Source organism: Phocoena phocoena, chromosome 1 (assembly GCF_963924675.1).
Source record: "Phocoena phocoena chromosome 1, mPhoPho1.1, whole genome shotgun sequence".
NCBI classification, from domain to species: Eukaryota; Metazoa; Chordata; class Mammalia; order Artiodactyla; family Phocoenidae; genus Phocoena; species Phocoena phocoena.
Window position 1 is genome coordinate 44,562,373 of NC_089219.1, and position 23,499 is coordinate 44,585,871.

At 44.8% G+C, this 23,499-nt stretch overlaps 1 protein-coding gene across 5 annotated transcripts in view; it reads right to left on the minus strand.

The window, feature by feature from the left end:
• Nucleotides 1-6,942: 6,942 nt before the first annotated feature.
• The window catches only part of LRP8 (LDL receptor related protein 8), a 77,655-nt gene continuing 61,098 nt past the window's right edge, over nucleotides 6,943-23,499 (minus strand). For 2 of the 5 annotated variants that reach the window (XM_065872524.1, XM_065872509.1), the window contains 8 exons: nucleotides 22,031-22,149; nucleotides 21,638-21,777; nucleotides 20,076-20,217; nucleotides 18,629-18,781; nucleotides 17,525-17,749; nucleotides 14,829-14,897; nucleotides 10,857-11,029; nucleotides 6,943-7,427 (listed from right to left, as the gene is read on the minus strand). In XM_065872524.1, the coding sequence (XP_065728596.1) occupies nucleotides 7,389-7,427; nucleotides 10,857-11,029; nucleotides 14,829-14,897; nucleotides 17,525-17,749; nucleotides 18,629-18,781; nucleotides 20,076-20,217; nucleotides 21,638-21,777; nucleotides 22,031-22,149 (1,060 nt within the window). In that variant the 3' untranslated portion in view covers nucleotides 6,943-7,388. Of the gene's footprint in view, nucleotides 7,428-9,711; nucleotides 9,889-10,856; nucleotides 11,030-14,828; nucleotides 14,898-17,524; nucleotides 17,750-18,628; nucleotides 18,782-20,075; nucleotides 20,218-21,637; nucleotides 21,778-22,030; nucleotides 22,150-23,499 lie in introns of all 5 variants that reach the window. The other 3 variants (XM_065872516.1, XM_065872503.1, XM_065872531.1) reach the window with 3 other exon arrangements.

Here is a 23,499-nt window from a genome sequence, read left to right on the forward strand (position 1 = left end):
CACCGTCTCTGGACCTAGGTCGTCTCATCAGTAAAATAGGGTTAAAGGGAGACCTCAAGGGAGAACGCAGCGTACCACGGTGAATGAACGTACGCTCCGACTGAACTCTGCCTGTTTAAGGATCAGTTCTAGAAATCCTTCTCAGCCACGCTTTCCCTGAATCCGCAGTGGAGCTTTTCATTTCCCTGCAGCTAACTCGGCCGCACTTATCCCGCATTTTATCTCTTTCTACCTTTTATTTCTTCCTTTCCCTTTCTACCTCACGGGTCTCTAGATGAGGTGCTGTGAATAGGACTTAAGTTGAATATTTGATCTCCCACTCCCCAGCACAGCTTACCCAGCAGTGATTCTCGGCCCGGCCTGCGCAATTGGATCGCCTTGGAGCACCTAAAAAAATACTGGTGCTTGGGCCCTACCCCAAACCAATTCAACCAAAATCTCCAACAGTGGACCTGTGTGTCGGTATCGTTGTTTTGTTTTGTTTTGCAGAGCTCTCCAGTTGAGTCAGGATTGAGAATTACAGCCCAAGAGGCTCTTGTCTTTTCAGGCCAAAGTGGTTGACCTCTGTGAAGGCTTTCTGGCTATGGAAAAATTTTCCTCCTTGCTTAGGCCAAGGGCAACAAAACTCCTAATTAGTAGAAGCCTGCTGTAGTTCATCTAAGTTCCAGCCAGAGGGGAAAATGGAGTTGGATCTAGAGACAATGCCGAAATGGCATCATTCTTGGCGCCTGTAAGTACACTATTCTGTATTTGGGCTAGTGGTCTCTTCTCATTCCCAGTCTTGCCATTACTACTTTTCTCCCAGAAAAAGAATTGGTAGCAGAGTGTAGAGTGGGTCTGATGGGGGGAAAAAGTCACTGGAGATTTGTATTAAAATAATCCCTTGTGTGACAGTGATTCACTGTGACCAAAGGTGAACTGATTGAATTTTTTGGACCTCAGGTTTCTTATCTTTAAAATGAGCATAATAATGTCATACATCTGGCAGAGCTGTTGCAAGGATAAGAAACAATGTCTTGGAAATTGGAAAATACTTTGTAAACTGTAAATTACTATAAGGCATCTTATTAAAAAAAAACAGTGGATGTGGGTGATAACAGGGAACTTGTATAAAAAAGAGAAGGGATCCACCGTGTATTAGGCACCTAATAAATGTCAACCCCTAGGCTGAGTCTGTTTACAAGTTCTTGTTCTTCGAATCCTCATGACAATCTTGAGGTGGTAGTTGGAGTTAAGTATTTAGAGACATTGGGTAATTACCACAAGGTTATTTTCCAAGAGTGAAATTATAAAAAATTATAATGTAATTGATGAATCTGGGCATCTGCAGATATGGCAAATATCAAAAGTGCTGAGAAAATTTAAAGGACACCCAACTTGGGCTTCCCTGGTGGCGCAGTGGTTGAGAGTCCGCCTGCCAATGCAGGGGACACGGGTTCGTGCCCCGGTCCGGGAAGATCCCACATGCCACGGAGCGGCTGGGCCCGTGAGCCATGGCCGCTGAGCCTGTGCTCCATAACGGGAGAGGCCACAACGATGAGAGGCCCGCGTATCGCAAAAAAAAAAAAAAAAAAAAAAGGACACCCGACTCCAATCAGGCTATAAGGTGATTTCAGGTTTTGGGGTATGAGGCCACATAGTATAGCTGAAAAAGCATGGTCTATGTGTCTGATGTGCCTGAAGTTAGCATAATTTAATGAGCATCTACTATGTGTCATGTGCTGGGAATACAGTGGTGAACAAGATATACCTTTATAGAGCTTACAGAGGAGGCAATCAAGGAACATACAAGCAATTATAATGTAGGGATAAAATTTACAAATAGGGGAAGCACAGAATACTATGGAAGCACATGGAGTGGCTCCTAATCCAGTCTAGGGGGTCTAAGGGAAGTCTTTCTGAAGAAAATGTTCCAGACAGAAGGCCCAGAACTGTGTGGTTTGCATACAGAATAAGGTTGTGAATATAATAATGAGGTTGGAGAAGGGGTAGAAGACTAATCATGAAGGGCCTTACAGCCCATATTAAGGAGTTTGGGCTAAAACCCAAGGCTACTGGATTTAAATGGAAGGAAAATGGATGACGGGCTTTAGGCAGGAAAGTGGAAAGAGGTGGTGATGACATGATCTATTGCATTCTAGAAGGATCACTCTGGCTGGTTGTAGACTGGATTGGAAAATGGAAAGATTAGAAGTATGAAACTCGTAGGCAAGGAGATTAAGATGTAGCCAGAGAGGTAGGGGAAAAACCAGGAGTATGGTGTCAATGTAAGCCAAAATAAGAGTATTTCAAGACAGGAGTGGCAACAGTGTTACATACTGCTTCCAGGTCGAGGAAGATAAGGACTGAAAATATTTACAAGGTTTATAATCAAGGAAGTCCTGGGTGACCTTGGTAAAAGCAACCTCATTGGCATGGGAGTTAGAGGCAGAGCAGAAATATTGGGATACAAATGGAAAAATTTGTTGTGGAAGCACAGAATTACCTAACCCTATGAGTTAGGTCTGAGTCTGAGAGAATAGAGAAGGCTTCCTAAGGAAAGTACTCAAGGACAAATAGGAGTTAGCCAGATGAAGAGGCAGAAAAGGAAAATCGAGGCAGAGAACACCACATGTGCTACACGTACTTTGGGGGCACTAAACATAACTATTGACTCTGGGAAGTTTCTTCACTCATATTTCTCATCTCTAAAATGGGAATGATAATATTGACAGTCCTTATCTCACAATATCATTCACTCCCCCCCTCGTTAAAGCATCACAGTACTTTCATATTTTAAGAAAATGCATTTAATCTCTCTCTAGAAACAGTGCACTGATTTTACAAATGTCCACATTTGGTTTTAGTTCACCAAGATGGTGTCGGTACAATTAGTGAGATGCAGCTCACCACCCTTTGCCTCTGGAAGAGAAACCAGACTGCAAAGGGGACCGAGTACAGAAGCTAATGGAACTCAGAAGGACAAGACAAAAAAGCGTAAATGGTGAGTGTGACCCAACATTCTAACATGCCTGTTACATCAAATGTGGTCACTTGGGGGTGTTCAGAGGAAGACAAACAAGGAAAGTTCATTTGCATACAACGTGATGGAGTTTGCAAACCAGTAGCTCACCCCACATCAACAACAGTTTGTATAGAACAAAATGCTATTTTAAAACACATGGTTTGCACAGATATTTGTTTTCTCTTGTAATTTTTGTAAAAAAGTATCAAAACCTTCACGTCTTTAAATATATATATACATATACAGGTGGCTTTTTAAAATTACTCTTTATAGCACAAAGTGTTTGCAAATGCAGAGGATTTCTGCTGATTCTTGACTATGTACACGGTGCATAGCCTGAATGAACAAAGCTTCCTGATTTCTTATATTAACTGAAAATTTGAAGCTGTAATTCCTCCACCTCTAAGTTCTCCATATCCTGAAAATCCCCAATACCCTAAAAATAGTGTGAGAAGATTCTGATACTCTATCTTCATGCATTGCCAGGAAAAGAAATTATTTACTCTGAAGCATTTAACTGATAACTCATTTATATCTTGTAAAATGATGAGTGTATAGCAGGTGTGAGGGAGTGGGGTAGAGAGGCTCACATTCCTGTGCTCTCTCTCCATTCCCCCTAGCACCCGACTGGGCAGTACTTGGGGCCCCCTCTGCAGACCCCACGTCTTCAAAATTTCCAGTTTTCTTTTTCACCGTTGAGAAAATCCCAGAGGTTCTTGACAACATGGAATCCTTCTGTGAAAATCCCACTGCCCTTCTATTAAGTCTTCATTGACCGTATCAAAAAACTTCAACTCAAATTTATGAAAAGCAGTCACTGTTTCCCTTTGGCCACAGGAAAGCTTGAGGGTGAAGACTGTCATGTCTGCAAAGTGCTGGCAACACATTCTGATCAATTTTCCATGATGCACTTGGTGCTTTATACACAGTAAATGACCAAGAAATGTTTCATTAATTGAATCAGAAACTAAATAGAGTATTCTATAAAGTGCTTACATTGAACCTGTCTTTCCATCCAGCCTCGTTTCTTGCTAAGTCTCCCTTGAGCCTTTTGCTCATTACAATGAATTACATGCAGTTCCTTAAGATGCCCATGCTGTTTCATGCTTCTGTGTCTTAGCTCAGTGTGTCCTCTGCCTGAAGCAGCTTGGATACCCCTACTTAATTTCTAAGACTTAGCTTAGGGCCATTTTTCCTACAATGCCTTTCTTGACCCCATTCTTACAACTTTGTAAACTAATAGTACCCCCCAAAATATCTATTCCTTTTTTTTTGTTTCCACATGTCTTCCTCTAATTGCTTCTGTGAGTTCTGTCAGGACAGAAGGTGTTTGACTGACCTGTACATCCACAGTACCTGGCACTTAGTTGGTACCTAGCAGATAGTTTCAGTGGATGAATATACATATTGCAATCACACAGAATTGGAGGGATGAAAAGTACTTATTGCTATACATTTAAATACGATCTCATTCTGAGGTTACAGTTTACCTCAATCTGTTTTATATGTAATCATGCTATCAAGAGTAAATAAATAAAATTTTAGTTTTCCTCATTTCTGGAAGGATATTTCTGCCAGTGCTTTCAAAATTCCACCAGAAAGATAGGCCATGAGATAGGCAGCAGGTTTGATACAATGTTCGGGCAGCCCAAAGTAGTCTCCTGGAAAAGGCAAGCGAGGAAAAGGGCTGGGACTAGTTTCTTTTACACATATAAAAAAATGTCTGATAAATTTTCTGCCCTTCAGGCCTTATCTCTAAGCTTCCTTCCAGCTCTGTAGTCCAATGACTCTGTGATCCATTATTGGCTGTAGGTATATGATGACGCAGGGGCAAAAGGCCACAGAAGTGCAACTGTACCTCAAAACGCATCCAAGCATAGAGAAGAATGAACGTGACTCCTCAGATTTCATCTCATTTACTGCCATCCAACACATGAGTATTCCACAGTTTTTTGTAGGTTGCTTCCGTAACTGTCTCTTCCAAACTGCAGTTGTAGCATATTCAGGAAACATGGATGTCTCTCCGAAAGTTGTGTTTCATCATCATTTTGATATCTCAGGCTGAATCATCCTGACCCTATTCATTATTTTTTTCTGTGAAGGACAGGATCTGACTAAAAGTTTAGAAACTATGCATTAGTCACTATTATCATTTCCCCAGGAAATTCTATTTCTTTGGAGGCAGGTTACAGAAAAAGTTGCTTGTTTTGTGTAAATTTCAGTGCTTTTCACTTTCATGATTTTTCTTCAGTCAAAAATAATTTTACTTTCCATTCTTGAAAGAATAGTAGTAAGTGATTAAGCTCTATAGGAGTTGGCCACCTGTTCTTAAAATTCTGTTTGGTTTTGGTCATTCTAGATCAATTGCATATACCCTCTCAATGAATGTTTCAGGACTATCAACACATGTATATCATGAAGAAACTGCTTGCTTATGCAAAGCTTAGTGCCCAGGCTCCAGAATACAGTTATTTTCTCAGAAGACAGGAGACCATGAGTGATGTAGAGAAAGGTCCTAGGAACAGGGTGACAGAACCCCAGAATGTCTGCCTGGAAATTCAGAGGGTATCAAGCTGGTGAGACATCCAAGCTTCACAGAGTTGGGGGCAGCTGGGGAGTAGAAGGGGAGGAATTTGCTTAAAAGTGTCAAGTTCCAGGTATGTTAAGGTTAGATACATGTCCTCTGCTCCTACTTAAACCAAACACTTCCATGTCACACCTTGTCCCTGGTTGTCCAGTGGGAGTGAAGTGGCAGAACAGCAGAGTTAAGACCACACCTTGGATAAGAGCCAACGGGGACTGAATTCCTTCTGGGACTGTAGGATTATCTTTTCAATGGTAGACCCCACAAAAAGAAAAGTGCACTTCTCCCTGCCTCCCCCAAGGCCCAGGAAAAGCAAAGTAAGTGTCCACAATGAAAAAAAAAAAATCTATACATATACCCAGAGTTTCTCCTTTTATTTACAAAGCAGTAAACCAAATCCCTGTGTGAACATATATATCCAATATACTGTAGTATTGTGTACGCCGTTTCCCCCTCAAACAGGACTTTAGGTTTCGCCACTTTTTCTGATTTAAGCCAAATATTAGTTTCATCTATGTGAACACATGATGGCAACGAACCTATGTATCACTTTAAATTGTTTTCTCCACGTAAAGGAAATGGTAGAGAGAAAGGGGAAGGGAGAAATAGAGATGTAACAAAACCTGTTCCTCCATCCTCATCCTCAACCCATAGCATACTCAGAGGTCAGTGCCTGAGCCAGTCCCAACAGTAAACTTGGGCTGTTCAAGAAACATCTCCATTTAGCTCTCTATAAGTAAGGATGGCACCCTCAGTGTGCTTCAGAGGAAACAGTGAATTCAACCCAAGTGTCCTAAAAGAAAATGAAGTTACTTGAAATGCTGAACTTTAAAACAAGGAGTAGCCAAGGTTCAGGCATGTTCTCACCTGAGCCCGCGGGAACTTTGGGTACTGTGTGAAGTCTGTACACTGGCTTTAGCCACAGAAGCCACGGGTGAGCTGAGGGCCTTTTGCTGACTGATTGGAATCCCAAGAACAGTCAGAGGCAGAAAAGATCTACCTCTCCCCACTGCATGTTTGCACAAACCATGGTATCTCTTTTCTGATCCAAATTTCCAAAGGCTTCTCTGAAAACTACAGATAACCCTTCTTGTGGACTGTTTTAAAATATATTTATCTTTATGTATCTGAACAACAGCCATAGGTGTGCCTCTTCTCTACAGATTTTTCTTTCTCACTCACATACACACATAAACATAAATGCACACAGAGTCCAGGTGGTAGGCCAATCATACCAAAAATAAATACTCTCACCTCTGTAAATTACTTATAGAACTAATCTTATTTTTGAAATATGTTAATAAATAATCTAAATGGGAGAGGGAGTTGAAGTGTTTTCTTCGTTTTACTTATGTTGATGGATAGCCACAAAGCATAATCATTCTATTTACAAAAAAAAAACCTCTGAAACCTAAAAAAGCCCCCCAAAACCAAATACCCTCTGTAAATATAATTTTTAAATGATGAGTAAGCTACTGTACCATCGGCCCCATTTGGTTATGTACATCACGTTAGTCACTCAGCAGTAGCTATTCCATGAATTCCTCATGGGTAGTGCAACCAGTTAAAAAGTGTATAAAACATTATACATATAAAAACTCTCACATCCTTTGGATGTTTGCAGTTCATCATAACTTTGTGGTTACCTTTCCGCAATATAAATTAAAAAAAATTACACACGCACACACACACACAGACACACGGACTCATGTACAGAAACCCTTCCATCCAGGCATACACCATCCAGGGTGTAGTGCATGGGACTGAATTCCGTGAGGCACAAAGGGAGTGGTCCCATCCTCAGGGCAGTCCATCATCTTCAAGGCTTAATGCCACTCGCTGGGGGAGACAGAGCAAAGAAATCATCATTAGACCCACTGGAGCTATTTATTAGATCACAAGGTACCAGAAATTCTATTACTTTATAGGCAGTAGCTCACATACTCTTCAAGAAGCTACCTCAGAAGACACGCTTGTCATATTTATTTTACAGATGAGAAAACTGAGACTCAACGAGCTTAAACAGCATTTGTCCTGGATCATATAGCAAGCGGGTGAACTCAATTTGAACCCAGATCTGTATGAATCGAGAGCTATAGCTTTTTTCATTATTCTGTTCTGCCTCTGTAAAGAGGAGGGCTGTGGAGATCTAAACTTTCTCCATCCTCCCTTACAGGATTTTAGGTTTGCTTAACTTCAGTGGGTTAGCTTTGGCAAATGTTTAATCCCAGGCCATTAGCTACTTGTCTCTAGCACGCTAGTCACAATCAGGAAGGTTGCACCCCTCCCAACTAATTATCCAGAATTGGAAGGCAGTGGAGATCAATTAAGTTTAATCCCACTTTCCCTCTCCCCAACTTTCTAGTCATTAGATACTAGACTTCCCTCTGCCACAAATGGCTGACCACCCACTAACCCTTGAGCCAGTCTATTCCATTGTGGACAGTGGACTTAAGTTCTTTCCTATATTGTCATGAAATCTGCTTCTTTATATCTTCCGACGTTCCCTGATTCTCTCTCTTAGACTCAGAGAGTTCTACACAGACAACACTTGAAATTTTCAGTGTTTGTGTTCCCTTCCCTTCCTTCTGAGTGTTTTCTTCTCCAGGCTACACATCTAGCTTCCCCAACCTGGTCCCGATATAATGCTGTGTCCCACTCTTCTATTTCCTGGATACCCTCCTTCGGATAGACCCCATTGTTTCAAGATCTTTCTCATCGCTATATGAATTTGAGCTAGCCACTTCACGTCTCTGAGCCTCGGTTTCATCATGTTCAATGGGAGTACTAATAGGACCTACCTCATAGGGTTGTTGGGAAATCAAATGGGATCATGTATGTAGGGTGCTTAATGTAGTACCTAACACACATGGGGTCCAGAGTATTCTAAATCAACCTAACCAGCATAAGATAGAACCAGACTAGCATTTCCCGTCTCTGAACATTCTATAAACAATAAAAAGTAACTCCACTGCCTTTCAAATCACCTTTGGATTATTTGTGGTTTTGCATGAATGTCATGGCCTTGCTCCACTAGACTATCTTTTTCTAGTCTGTGACCCTCCCACTCTCCTCAAGATAGATCTCTAGGCCAAAGTCAGGTCCTAGCAGTGATGGTGGAGCTACCTGAGAAGGGGACAGGGGAGAGAACAGGCTGTTGAGAATACTGATTTCCACCTTCAAGGCCATATACCCTGAGAAATAGTGGAAAGAGCATGGGCTTTTGTGTACATACAGATAGGAGTTGCAATCCTGGTTCTACCACTTCCTAGTTGTGATCCTAGGTAAGTTATTCAATTTCTCTGAGTCTCAGTTTCCTCATCTGCAAAATGGGGTTAACAATATCAAGTATATAGGTTCCTGTAAAGACTAAACAAGAAAATACATGTAAAACACTGAGTAGCGTCTGATACACAGTAGGTTCTTACTAAATGTCAATATCCTCACTCTCCTACTCTATTTCTCTGCAGTTGGCAGGAGCTTAATTCTTCAGGCCTTAGATTCATCAGGAATAGCTCCTCCTGAGTGGTTGTTTCCTTCTGTGGAAACAATGACACTTTACATGTGCAGAGCGCTTTATAACTCACAAAGCACTCTCACATGTGCTATCTCACTTGGACTTTATAAACTTAGGCAGCAGAGAGAATGGGGGTTATTATTCTCATTTTACAAATAAAAGTAATCAGAAAGAAGGGACTGAGATCACAGAGCTGTGGAATAGTGAAACTGGGAGTCATCTCCACTCTAAGCTCAACATTTCTTCCACTGTGCCCCCTCTGATCTTTAAAAATTGGTTAAGCAACTGTCTGCTTGGATTGGCCAAGGTTAAGGACCCTCAAGGCCATCTGCTAACGCTCCTCACTTGCTTGACCTCATTTCCCACGTCTCCCCTTCACGAGCAATTAGCTTCAGCAGCAATTCTGTCTGTCCTGCCCCGTACTCAGTCATTTCTTCCACATGCCATTTCCTTGGTCTGCAACTAACCCATCTTTCATCTTTGCCCCGACACCCAACTCACAGTTTGCAGCCTTCTAGAACCAGAAAGCCTTCTAGGATTGACTGCACCTGCCTGGTTCATGCCCTCGCTCATCAGCCCCTCAGACTCAGAGTGGCACTGCCCTACCTTGCACTTGACGACAGGCAGCTCGGAAAGAGGGTTCTTCGGGAGTTGGTGCAGCTGTGACCTTGGTTCCCCCGGCAAGACAAAAAGCTCCTTGAGGGCGGGGGCTGGGTCTTCCATTTCTCTGGTCTCCCCAAGACAGGGCTCTGCCCACAGTGGGTGATCAAAGCTGCTGATCGCCTGACAGGGGGATGGACTGGATGACCTATGAGGTCACACCCAGCCCCGACTCCGCTATACAACCATGACGTCTGCTCCAGCCACTTTGTGGTCCTTGATCCCCCAACAAGCCATGCCCTGTCGTGCCTCTCAGCCTTTGCACATGCTTCTTTCTGGAATGCCACTTTCCTCCTTCTCTACGTGGAAGACTGCTATGAATCTTCCAAGGACACAGTTCTTCTGTCACCTTTGTTGATGTTTCCATAGCATTGGTTCAACAAATACTTACTGGGAGCCAAATATGCTGTGCTAGGCACCAGGGAAACATTAATCAGACAATCCTGCCCTCAAGGAGCTCACGTTCTAGCGGGGAGACCAATGAGTAAAAAGATAAGTAGACTATAGTGTGACAGGTGCTGTGATGGAGAGAGGTGGTGAGAGAACAGAGAAACCAGGGAAAGCTTCCTAGAAGAGGGGACCCTTGAGCTTCCACCATGGCACTCAGCACACAGCTGTTCAATAGCCAGTGACTCTCTAACTCCCCCACCAGCTCCCTGGGAGCAAGTACATCCCTTCTTTACTTTTGAACACTTGGTATCTTATGTGGTACTTGGCACATAACTGGTATACATTGTTCACTGAAATGAATGCATTTGAACTGAATGGCCACAGTTGCCTTTCTAGGCCAAAGGTTCTGAAAACGTATTCAGCACAAAGACAGGCCTCTTTCCTCCAGGAAGAGCCTCTAGGTACAAGGTGGTCCTGATACCCTTCTATCCCAACCACCTACCCCAGCATTCCTGTGTCCCCAGGGCCTAGAACAGTGCCTGGCACATGGTAGGTTATTGATAAATGTCTAAAGGAGGGAAGGAGGGAGGGAGGGAGGGAAAGAAGGAAGGAAGGAGGGAAGGAGGGAAAGAAGGGAGGAAGGGAGGGAAGGAAGAAGGGAGGAAAGGAAGGAAGGAATTCTTCCAGCAAGGAACACTTACTGCTGGATAGACATGGCCAATCTGAGCAGCCCTCCCTATGTGGAGCTCATCCTCATCCTCTTCTTCTGTCGTTTTCCTGTATACAGGGTTGTCGAAATTCATGCTTTTGGTGTTCTTCCGCTTCCAGTTTCTCCAGATCAGGTAGCCACTCATGCACAGCAGGGCTATAACCACTGGAGGAAGAGACACGTTACAGTGGATCTCCAGCAGGCTCCAGCCCGTTGCCCAGACATCAGTGCATTTCTCGCCACCTCTCCAGCTTGGCTGCCCCTTGTTCCCAGGCTCTGTTTCTGCATATTCTTTTTCTGCTGCTGGGAAGCCCTTCTCCTAGCTCTTCGTTCATTAACTACTCATCCTTCAAGATCCAGCTCAAAAGTGAAGACTTTCTCAACCTCTCACGGTACAGTCAGTTGTTCCCTCACGTGTGTTCCCAGACCACAGTGTTGTACTTCATATATGTGTACCCCCAACTAGACTGGGCTCTTTGAAGGCAGGGACCGTGCCTCCTTTCTGCCCAGTAGCGAGTAGGTGCTCAGTAACATGCTGAGTGAGTGAGTGAATTTCTTCACCACACTCTTGCCCTAATACTGCTACTTCCCTGGATTTCTCTAAGAAACCATTCTCTCCCAAAATTGGAGGGTGGAGGGTGGAGGGTGGGGTGTTTCTTTCCAAAGCTGGGGCTCTGCAAGAAGAGGAGCATCTCTAGAAGGGAACACAGCAGGGAAACACAGGTTCTGATTTAAAATAAATGGATATATTAATGAGTAAAGGAGGAAGTTCTCAGATAGAGCCGGGAGAAAATGGGGCAAGCAGCTTCACGAGATAGTAAGCAGTCACCGTGAGCATTCAAGTGGAGGCTGGGTGATAGCTATCTAGGATGCTATAGAGGGGGTTTCTACAATACTTTGGTAAGATTATAATAATCAATAATAACTGATATACATAAAGATAAGAACAGGGCAAGGATGTCTGTTATCGCTGCTAGTATTTGTTGTCCCAGAGATCTAGCTATGCAGTGAGACCAAATAAAGAATTGAAGGGCACACGTGGGAAAGGGAGAAATCAAACTGTCATTAACAGATATTGTATGCTTGGAAAATCTTAGAAAAGCAGATGAAAAACTATTAGAAATGATTTTAGTTCATCAAGAATCAACAGAAAAAAATCAATAGCTTTCTTATTAATCAGCAATAACCAATTAGAAAATGGATGGAATAAGAAAATATTCATAATAGCCCAACAAAAAACTATAAAATACTTGGGATAACCCAGTAAGGAATGTGCAAGTCCTATGTGACCTATGCAATTCTACTGAAGGCCATAAAAGAAGGCTCAAATAAATAGAGAGATATGTCATGTTCCTCGATGGGAAGGTTCAATGTTGTAAAAATATAAATTCTCCCCGCATCAATTTATATACCCAAGGCATAAGATTCCATCATAAGTTTTATAGAATTAACAAGATGATTCTAAAGTTCACTTAGAAGAGAAATTGAATAAAAATAACGAAGAAAATGTTCCAAGATTAATAATACCCTATTAGACATTAAAACATATCATAAATTTGTGTTTCGAGTATATAGGAATAGTATATAGGAATTGGTGGAGAATAAACAGCCTAAAAGCAGATCAAAGTATGTATAGGCATATAGTTTACAATAAGATGACAATTCAAGTCAGAAGGAAAAGATGGACTATTCAATAATGGTCTTGTGAAAACTAGACAAGCATGTAGAAAAAAATACTTAAATCACTACCTCTTGCTGCATTCTAAATTCCAAATGGATTAATAATTGATACTAAAAAATGCTTAAAATAGTAGAAAAATATATAGAGAGATATTTTAATAATTTAGAATGAGGCAGACCTTCCTAAGCAAGACACAAAGCCCAGAAGTCATAATGTAGATTAACAGATCTGATACTTAAACATTTTTAATTCATGCATAAACAAATTCTAAAAATCAAGTGGCAGGATGGGAGAAATGATTTGTAACATATATTACAAAGGTTTAACATTAATGATGTATAAATATTTCTACAAATAAGTAAGAATAAGACAAGGAACCAATAGAAAAATAAGAAGAGACTGTGAATAGGCAATTCATAAAGGATGAAATGTAAATGGCCAATACGCTTGTGAAAAGATACTCTGCCTCCCAGGGAAATATCAGGGAAAGAATATTCATCTTTCAGCCCTCAGATAAGCAGAAATTTAAAATAATGATTCTATTAGGGCAGGTTACATCAGGGAGACAGCATACACATGCCCTTCTATGGAGCAGAGTATGGCAGGAGAGGAGTTGATTTCTCTTTCACTAAACAATGCTGAGTATTTTCCACTTTACTCAAAATGAGCCTGGAATAGTTTCACCATCATCTTTACTAATAAAGCCTTTCAAGGCCAATTCGAATGCCACCTTCTTTAGAAGTGCCACTCCCTCTCCTCCACAGAGCGTCGGGTCTCTATTACAGCACCTTATAATATGTAGTAACACCTCTCTTGTATCACCTTTTTTATGATTAAGTCTTACTAAAAACTCTTTTTTTTTTTTTTTTGCAGTATGCGGGCCTCTCGCTGTTGTGGCCTCTCCCGTTGCGGGGCACAGGTTGCGGGGCACAGGCTCCGGACGCGCAAGCTCAGTGGCCATGGCTCACAGGCCCAGCCGCTCCGCGGCATGTGGGATCTTCCCGGACCGGGGCACGAACCCGTGTCCCCTGCATCGGCAGGCGGACTCTCAACCACTGCGCCACCAGGGAAGCCCCAAACTGAAAGCTCTTAAAGTCTTTTCTCTTTTTCTTCCCTGGATCCTTGGCGCCTCGCACAGTCCCTTGGATGGTGTTGAAGTTTTTAAAACATTCACTCGCTAACTCACCACCATATTGGGGATTCTTAGGATAAAAGGGCCAAGTCCTTATCCTTGAGGTACTACACATGGGCAAGTAAGGGAGATAAAACGATGAATGGACAATCGCAATTCAAAGATCCGACCAAGAGAAGAGACTGGTATGAGAGACAGGATGTGCAGGACACTAAGTGAATATCAGGGTAAGAGAGAATGAATCAGCCCACATGGCTCTCTGTGAGGTTTAACCAAATGTTATATTCTGGCCATATTCCAAACCCACCCCACTCCCGCCCTCCCATGCCATCCCCATTCCTGGCTTTGCCCATGTTGTCTTCACCTGCTTGGGTTGCTCTTGATCCTTCTTCACTTGGCTGATTTGGCTCAAATAACTTTTCCACTAGGAACCCTCCCCTGTCCACTTCCTTCCTCTCCCAATTCCAAGATAAGTGCCTCCTCAGCACTTCTACTGAACTGCATATGGCTTCATTTTAGGACTTACCATGTCAGAATCAAATTATCTGTGTTATGTGTGTCTCTCCAACAAGTCTATAAACTTTTGGAGGACAAGAACCATGTCTTACTTATTTTTAATCACCTTCCCTCCTCTTATCACAGAATCTGGTACATCATAGCTGCTTGATAAATGTTTGTTGAAAATGAAACAGAAAGCAAGCAAGATAGCACGATCAATTAAAGGAATGGCAAGCAGCTCTATGAATTTTTTTTAATGTATGTTTTTTCTACTCATTAATTTGACAAATACTTTATTTCCTCCCCTGTGCCAGACACTGCTAAGAGCTGGGGAGAGTGGCGAGCAAGAGAGACACCAGACCTGTCCCCGTGGAGCCTACAGTTTGGCTTCACGTGGCTGGTGTGTAGAGTATCCGTGAGGGGTAGTGGGGGAAATATGTGGATAGTTGTCTGGGGCCAGGTCCTGAAGAGCCTGGTGTGCCAAGCTAAGAAACCAAACTAAATCAGGACTGGGAGGTGTGCAGGAAGGCGGCCAGGGCAGAAAAAGTCAGTGAGAGAGGTCCCTGTGCTAAGCGCTCTATCCTTCCAGTGCTTTTACCCAGACCTCGGGCAGGGTCTCTCTCTTCTCACCAGTGACTTGGGGCCACACTCACCCATAGGCACAATGATCCCAATGACAGCAGCAGTGACGGTTGAGCCCATCTTGCCACTTTCATTCCCATCTGCAAAACACAAACATTAGCAGAACGACGCTCCATCACTGTGAGTCCCAAGTCCCTGCTGGCCTCAAGCAGTAAAAACTACCCAACTGCTTCTTGCCCCCGTTCCAAAATGGTGATCCCGGCTACTGCTTAATAATTTCGTCTTCCCAGATCTTATCAGGACAGAGGTGATCTCCATTTCACAGATGAGGAAACTGAGTCTTCCTGGGGTTTGGGGGACCCACAGAGAAGTGGCAGAGCTGGGATTCAAACCCAGGATTTGTGACCTAAATCCCTTACCCTTTCCACAGTATTTGGGTGGTAGGAAGCTCGGGGCTGAGCCCTTAGGTCTTTATGTTGCTGGCTACCTGGGGCAATTGCCTTTTTCAGCCAGTATCTGTTGTTTTGTCTCTCTTATTTCTGGTGGTCTGTCTGTCCATCTGCATCATCAGTTTTTTTTTTAAAAATAAATTTATTTATTTTTATTTTTGGCTGTGTTGGGTCTTCGTTTCTGTGTGAGGGCTTTCTCTAGTTGCGGCGAGCGGGGGCCACTCTTCATCGCATTGCGTGGGCCTCTCACTATCGTGGCCTCTCTTGTTGTGGAGCACAGGCTCCAGACGCGCAGGCTCAGTAGGTGTGGCTCACGGGCCCAGTTGCTCCGCGGCATGTGGGATCTTCCCAGACCAGGGCGCGAACCCGTGTCCCCTGCATTGGCAGGCAGATAGATTCTCAACCACTGCGCCACCAGGGAAGCCTCTGTCAGTTTATTTTTAATGAGTAATTAAAATGAGACACAGTATAGCATAGTGGAATCCAGAGCACAGGCTCCTGGGTCAGACTTCTAGGGTTCAAATCCTGACTCTACTACTTACTACTTCTGTGACCTTGGGCAAGTTGTTATATATTATAAATATTATATTTCTTTATCTTTAGAATGGGGATAATTATACACCTGCTTCCTAGGGATATTGTGAAGATTAAATGAGATAATTCATGTAAAATGCTTACTTAGCACAGTCTCTGGCACAGCCTTGCCTAGTTCAGACAGGCCAGGGAGTGGGGTAGGGGTTGTTGTGAGGCCTGAATAGGGTAGATAAAAGCACTTTCTAAACTGAAAAGTGCTTGGAAATTGTACTATATATATATATTTTTTAATTAATTTATTTATTTTGGGCTGTGTTGGGTCTTCGTTTCTGTGTGAGGGCTTTCTCTAGTTGTGGCAAGCGGGGGCCACTCTTCATCGCGATGCGCGGGCCTCTCACTATCGTGGCCTCTCTTGTTGCGGAGCACAGGCTCCAGACGCGCAGGCTCAGCAATTGTGGCTCACGGGCCCAGTTGCTCCGCAGCATGTGGGATCTTCCCAGACCAGGGCTCGAACCTGTGTCCTCCGCGTTAGCAGGCAGACTCTCAACCACTGCGCCACCAGGGAAGCCCGTACTATATATTTTTAAAAGTAGGTTGTGCCATCTTTTCCACTCTCTTACACTCATCTTCATTATAACATCTGTACAGAACTTTTTAGTTTAAAAAGCAGTTTTCCCTTGGATCCTCATGACAGCCCTCTGAGGTGTGGAGAGGAGCTATCATTTGCTCCAAGAGAGGAGATGATTGTCTCCTGGAAACGGCCCAAATGCTATCCTCTCAGTGTGTCTGTTTCTCCAAGTTACTCCAAGGGAACCTAATTATTAAGGGGAGAAAAGAGCTGCACTGCTTACAAAGTTTACTGTGGAAATGCCGTTCTCCTCTCCCTCCGGGTCCCAAGCAAACACAGGACAGTGATATTAAAGCCTAGAGCGTGATGAAGCCAGTGGGGAGACCCCCTGGTTGGAGGCTCAGCCCAAGTGAAAGGAACTAGACTTCACACGCGACCCACCTGCCTCTCCGAACTTCAGGTTAAGCGCTCAACTCTGAAAGCGCTCCTGCTGGCAAGATGGGCCTGATTATTAAGGTGCTACCACGCTGCTTAGTTTCTGGGCCACGCACATATGGGAAAAAATTTAAAAGATAGTTTACCCTCTTAAATGAACTCCCCCAGCAGGTAACTCAATTTAAAAGGTATTTGCTGGTTAATGAGATAGAACATTTCTAGCAGTGACAATTACTGCTCCCGATGATTTAATAAGTGGTGAACTTAATTATTTTCATCCCAGGGTTTGCAGAGGCACTAACAGACCACAGTGAAGGATATCACTATATGGGGAACCTCCCGAGAGTGCTGAGAACTGAGACCAGGGCATTTGAAACTTCCAAATCTGAGGGATGCTCCCTCATACATGTCAGTAACGTGGGACACAGACACACTATCAGAGTCAGCAGAGGCTGTGTGCATGAGCACTTCTGTTTACACGGATGCCTCTGCTCTCGTGGCAACCTTGCGAAGCAGGTAGGGGAAGGGTTATTATTACCCTACTTTGTAGGTGAGGAAACTGAGGCTCAGAGATAGGAGGTAGCTTCCCTCGAGACCCTCTATAAGGTAGGAGCACCTGTGACTCCTAAATTGCGGGTTGGCACTCTTCCTCCCGCTGCTTCCTCCTTGTAGACAGCCACTATTTAGCTCTGGTATGACCACTTCTTCCCACAGCTCCCCCAATCCTGGCTTCCCTAGGACCCCCCCGCGTCATGAAAGAAGGCAGAACTCATTTCCTTACGGTGCTGGGAGTGGTTGCTGGTTGCAGGGCTTGGGGTAGACGGGTTGATGCTGGGAGCCCTGGGGACACTAACTGAGCTTGGGACCGCTGCTGTCAGGCTCGGTGTCTCTATGCTGTGGTTCTGGTAGGCGGGGCTGTGGACGGTGGTCCCAGGGGCTCTGGTGGTGTCGGCTACTGTCCTCGTTGTGGTGGAGGCTAACATTGTAGTTGAGGTAGACTGAGGTGCTGCGGGGGAAATATCATGAAGGTCACTGGACAAAGAATTTTGCTCTTTTAGTGCCTAAATTATTGCCTCGATGAAGTATACTTATGAACGCATCCTCATGGCTCAGCTCAAACTCCTTCCCTAATCCTACTGAATGGGCTATGAGTTTTACTTTAGCTGAATGCCAAGCATCTTGTCTGTGTTTATACTGCATTTCGATTTGATAAAGATGAGTCATTAGGACAATGCTATAGAATTAGGTGTGGGCAAGACCATGATAAAAGACTGGGAGGAGTGGAAATTATATAAATCTAGAAGGAGTTTGCATGTATACTGGTACACTCTTAGGTTCAAATTCTCACTCCACTTTAAACAATTGAACCTGGAGATCACGAATGCTACAGCAGACTTATATGCTCAAACAAAAGGCCTCGTGCCTCCATCGAGACTGGAGGATGGATGTAAACTTATATGGTTGAAGTATTAACTGACTGTTAGTCCCAATCATATCACAAGAGGGCTGCTAGATAGTGTGTTAAGTTCTGGGTGAGAAACAGGCAAGATCATAGTCACCTGCATATAAATAGTAATCAAAGCCATGGGGATCAAGGTTTCTTAATTTGAGGTCTTCAGGGGATTCCTGATCCCCCTGAAACTGAATTTAAAATGTTGTATGTGTATGTGCATTTTTCTCGGGAGTGAGAAGAGAAAGCCTTGGAGGGACCCTATGGGACACCAGCATTCAAGGTCGGTACAGAAGAGGAGCCTGCAAAAGGCAACAAGTAGCCAGAGAAGATGGAGGAAGACCAGGAGCTCATGGTTTTCCAGAAGTCGAGGAAAATTTCAGCAGATGGGGTCTGGCATTGTCAGGGGCCATCCCTCCCAGTAGCTCTGCTCACCTCGGTAGCACCTCTTCATGTCAGGGCCCAGTCGCATTGTGTCAGGACAGGCACAAGTGTACTTGGGGGAGTGGCTGGACATCTGAGGAGCAGGAAGGCACAGGTACTCACAGCCTCCATTGGGCTGGGCACTCAGCTCGCAGGCATCTGCAGCTAATGGCACAGAGAGAGATGGGGAGAGAGAGTACTGTGGCACAGACGGGATGTGCCAGGCTCTCCCTCCCCCACGCACGAGGCCCTTCCCACTCAGCTAAATCAAAACGATTTCTCTACTACTTTTACTGGGCACCTTCCTTCACTGTACCTGCTGTTTTATCCCCACTCTTTCTTCCTTTTTTTTTTTTAAACATCTTTATTGGAGTATAATTGCTTTACAACGGTGTGTTAGTTTCTGCTGTATAACAAAGTGAATCAGCTATACATATACATATGTCCCCATATCTCCTCCCTTTTGCGTCTCCCTCCCTCCCACCCTATCCCATCCCTCTAGGTGGTCACAAAGCACCGAGCTGATCTCCCTGTGCTATGCGGCTGCTTCCCACTAGCTATCTGTTTTACATTTGGTAGTGTACATATGTCCATGCCACTCTCTCCCTTCGTCCCAGCTTACCCTTCCCCCTCCCCGTGTCCTCAAGTCCATTCCCACACTTTCATTTAATGCTGATGACAACTCGGGGTGGGGGGGTGTTATGCCCAGGTTAACAGATAAAAGACTGTGGCTCAAAGAGAACAAACTTGTCAAAGCTATACCTCTAGTAATTTTGGAGACAATTTAAATTGAGGTCTGTTGGACTCCAAAGTCCATGTTTTTTCCTCCCTATGCCACATGCCGTATCTCTTTCTTATTTAAATTTCTAATCTAGAATCAGGCACCAACCTTATCTCCTTACCCCTTTTTGCTTTCCCACCTTCACCCTTCCCATTACAGTTAGAATGAGTATATCCTAGTGACAGAGGAAGGGACAACCTAATTGCAGGATTCCTGGCGTCTGTTGCCAACCAGCAAGCTGACTTACTGACGGCCCTAGGATACATTATAGCACTGCAAAGGACGAACAAATAGCAAATGAGAAGCAATGTGCTCCTTTATGGCAGAAGGAGCTCTGGAATCAGGCCTAAGTTTAGGCTTTAGCGCTACCACCTGCTAAGGTTATTTTACCCCTGTGAGCTACAGTTTCCTCAGCTGTTAGATGAGAACAGTGATATCCATACTTTGTAAGAATGGCAAAAATGGGACATTTGTATGTTTACTTATTTCAACCCAGCCTTAGTTCACCAAGAGCTTGAGGCAAAATGAAGTAAGTACGTGACAGCAGGGCAGTCCACCAATGACAGGGACTGTTGCCACTACTTCCGGGGATGCCGAGACGTGACATGCATGTGAATACAGCCTGCCTACTAGAGGGAGAGGATGTGGGCAGGGGACCTGGGACTGGGCAAGGCTCACCTCTTGGCTGCTTCAGCTCATGGAAGATGACAATGTCATGTGGGTTATTGAGGTTCTCAGCTAGGACGGAGATTTCCAGGCCATTGAGCCGATTTGCACTGAAAATGGCCTCATTCTCCAGGTCTGTCCAGAACACCTTGTCCTGTGGGGTACAAATACAGAGGATGGGAAGCCTAGAGCTTAAACCCATGACCTCAGCCTGAGGGCTCGGCCTCAAACCATAGTCACAGGAACTGCTCTGGCATCTCCCCTGAACTCTCTTGTCCACAGGTTCATAGCGGGACTCTCAGCTCTGATCTGTGGCATAGGCTCTGGTTCCCTTCTGTCTCAGAGGGTTATTCAGTGCTTTGGCCTGAAGGCTGCTCATTAACGCTGAGCTAGGCCTGCTTCCTGGAGTTCAGCAGAAACCAAGGTTGGGTCTCTGTAGCTGTTACCATTACTAGGGCCTGGGACCAAGACTGGAGAGGATGTATGATCTAGCAAGCACTGTCCCTATGGGGCCTCCTACAGCCTCTGGGTATACACGCATAAACATCCAACGGTTGGTCCACACAAGCCTAAATGTGTATCTGCAGGCAAGTCCACATTTATAGGTACAACCGTGCAGCCTCAGGTACAGATCTAGACACATACCCACATGCTCATCTACACACCCAAAGGCACACTTGTGCCTAAAATGAACTTGTCTAAGTACTGGTATGCATATTTACACTCGCAAGCACTAGCACATACAGGAATGCACATTTTTAAACAGACGCATTTACGTATACACAGGCATGTACACATACATGCCACATATACGTACAAGCACAAACACATGTGTCTGAACACACCTGTCTTTCGAAGCAGAGGCTGGACTTGGGAGCTGGAGCTTTGCCCACAATTTCAGAGCTGTGCTGGGTGATGTCACTCCAAGCAAATATTGCCAATGCCCACCACAGGCCGCTGTCCCCTTGCTTTCCCTCCCCTTGGTGGCAGAGTTAGTTTTGGGGAAGAGGTATGGGTGTGCGAGAACTTGGTCGCTTCTGGCTTCCTCATTCCCCAAGGAGAAAGGTTGTTAGGGTCAGAACACAGGAGGGTCTTGACTCTTCACCCTCCTGTGAGCTTCTTGAGGACGGGGATGATGTCTGATTCACTTCTATGACCCCAGGGTCCAGCAAAGGTCAGTGAGAGTGTGCTGAATTGAATGGCATCTCTCAGGCCATTTCCAATAGTAAATGATACTAAGGAAATGTATATTCCTTTTCCCTTTCTTTATTGGGTACCTTCTGTATACGTGGGTACAGTGCTGGGTGCTGAGGGTACCTGGTCTAGCAACTTACCTGTGGGAAGTGCTCTGAGGGAGGGGTCTTGGGGAGGAAGCACAGGAAAGGCTGCCAGGTGGACAAGGGGCTGCATAGCCTCTGTCTGCAGACAGCTCACATATTATGTACAAACAAGCCAGTCAGCTTCCCTGTCCCTTTGTTTCCACTTGGACGAGTCTCAGGGAGTCATCCTATTTGAACAGCCTTTCCTAGGCTTCAGCTTCCTGATGGGGCCATGCCTCCCCTCACGGAGCTCACCTCAAACACAGCTATCCCGAAAGGGTGGCTCAGGTAGTCAGGGGAGGAAATCAGCATCTTCCTGTTGCCTCCGCTGAAGTCAATGCTGGACAGCTGGTGCAGCTTGGAGTCCACCCAGTACAAGCGCTGGTTCAGCAAATCTTGAGCAGGAAAAAGGGACAAGGGGATCGGGTTGTGAGCCTGGGACCACAGCCTGGAATTCTGCTCCTCTGTGGCCCTTCCCTGCCCACATCTCCAGGCCGGGCCTCAGAAGGAGGCCAGCCCAGGGCAACCATCAGGAAACACAGGCAGTGGCACTATAAGGGGACACAGCAACAAGACCCATGGAGCCCCAGGCAGTGGTCAGCTCCAGGCGCTAGAACAGGCCCCCCAGTGGGGGAAGGCAGGGCTCACCCAGGGTGATTCCGTTGGGCCACTCAATACCGTCTGACACCAGTGTCTGCCGGTGCACACCGTTAAGCCCAGACTTCTCGATCTTAGCCTCGTACCCCCAGTCAGACCAATACACGAACCTAGAAGAGAGAAGAACCCAATGGGCTTCTTGTCAGGGGACACGATTGGGATGGTGTGGGTCACAAGGGCTGAGCGACCCTCTGAATATTGAAGATTACGCTTAGTGAGGACTGGAAAGACCTCTGAAGTTCACGGGAGCCATCAAACCTTAGCATTGGCAGGCGTGTCGGTCTTCGCCTTATCTGAGTCCCTGGAGAAGCCTGTATTCCCAGAGTCCACCTGACCTCGGCTGAACAGCCTTTCAGCCCATCTGTCCCACTTCAGCAGCTCCAGCTACAGCCCTAGCGTGCCAGAGCAGGAAGGGAAGGGCCCTTTCAACCCTCTTACTTTCCTGGTTGACAGCGAAGAAAGCCGATGACCTAGCCAGGGTCACACAGATAGAACTCTGTCCAGGGCTTCTCTCTCTTTTTTGTGGAACATTTATTGAGTATTTACTAGGTGAGTGGCCTCATCTCATGTACTTACAAATGCAGTAATCACTGCCCCTCTAATCCAATCCCTACAGAGCAGACAAAATGAGCTTCTAAAATGGAAATAAGCTGTCATTATCCTGTTTTTTGAAATTGAGATATAATTGACATATGACACTAGTTTCAGGTGTACAACATAATGATTTGATATTGCAAAATGAGCACCACAAGAAGTTAGTCAACATCCAGCACCACACAGAGCTACAATGTTTTTCTTGTGATAACTTTTAAGATCTATTACTCTCCAGTTTTTAAACTTTATGATGGTTTCTCCTATTGACCTTAAAATCAGATCCCAAATCCTTACCACATTCGACAGGGCTCTGCATGACTAGGTCCCTGCCTACCTCTGTGGCTGTCTCTCCTGCCACCACTGCCCGCTTCCCTTACAAACCCCACACCCGCCGCCAGGGCTTCTCTTAGATCCTTCAGGGCACCAAGGCCTTCACACAGCCTTTGCCACCACTTGTTTGCCATTTAGAACGTCTTTTCAGTAGAGAACCTTCCTCCGACCCTCAATGTAAATAGGTTCTCCCTGTTATTGACTCTTAAAACACCCTGTTTTTTCCCTCCAGAGTGCTCACACCATCGGTTATTTACGTGTGCATTCGGTATGTGGCGTATTTGTTTACTGTCTGTTTTCCCCACTAGTCTATATGCTCCGCTGAGGGCAGGCTCCTCATCTGCCTTACTCCTCATTTTGTGCCTGGCAGGTAGCTCGTGTGTGGCCTATAGGCCTTATTTACTGTTTGTTGAACAAAGTAGCCTCACAATTACCCCAGGAGGGTATAATTATTAGTCCCATTTTACAGATGAGTAAACTGTGGCTCAGAGAGGCTGACTTCCCTAAGATCACGCTGTGAATAAGTAGTAAGGCCA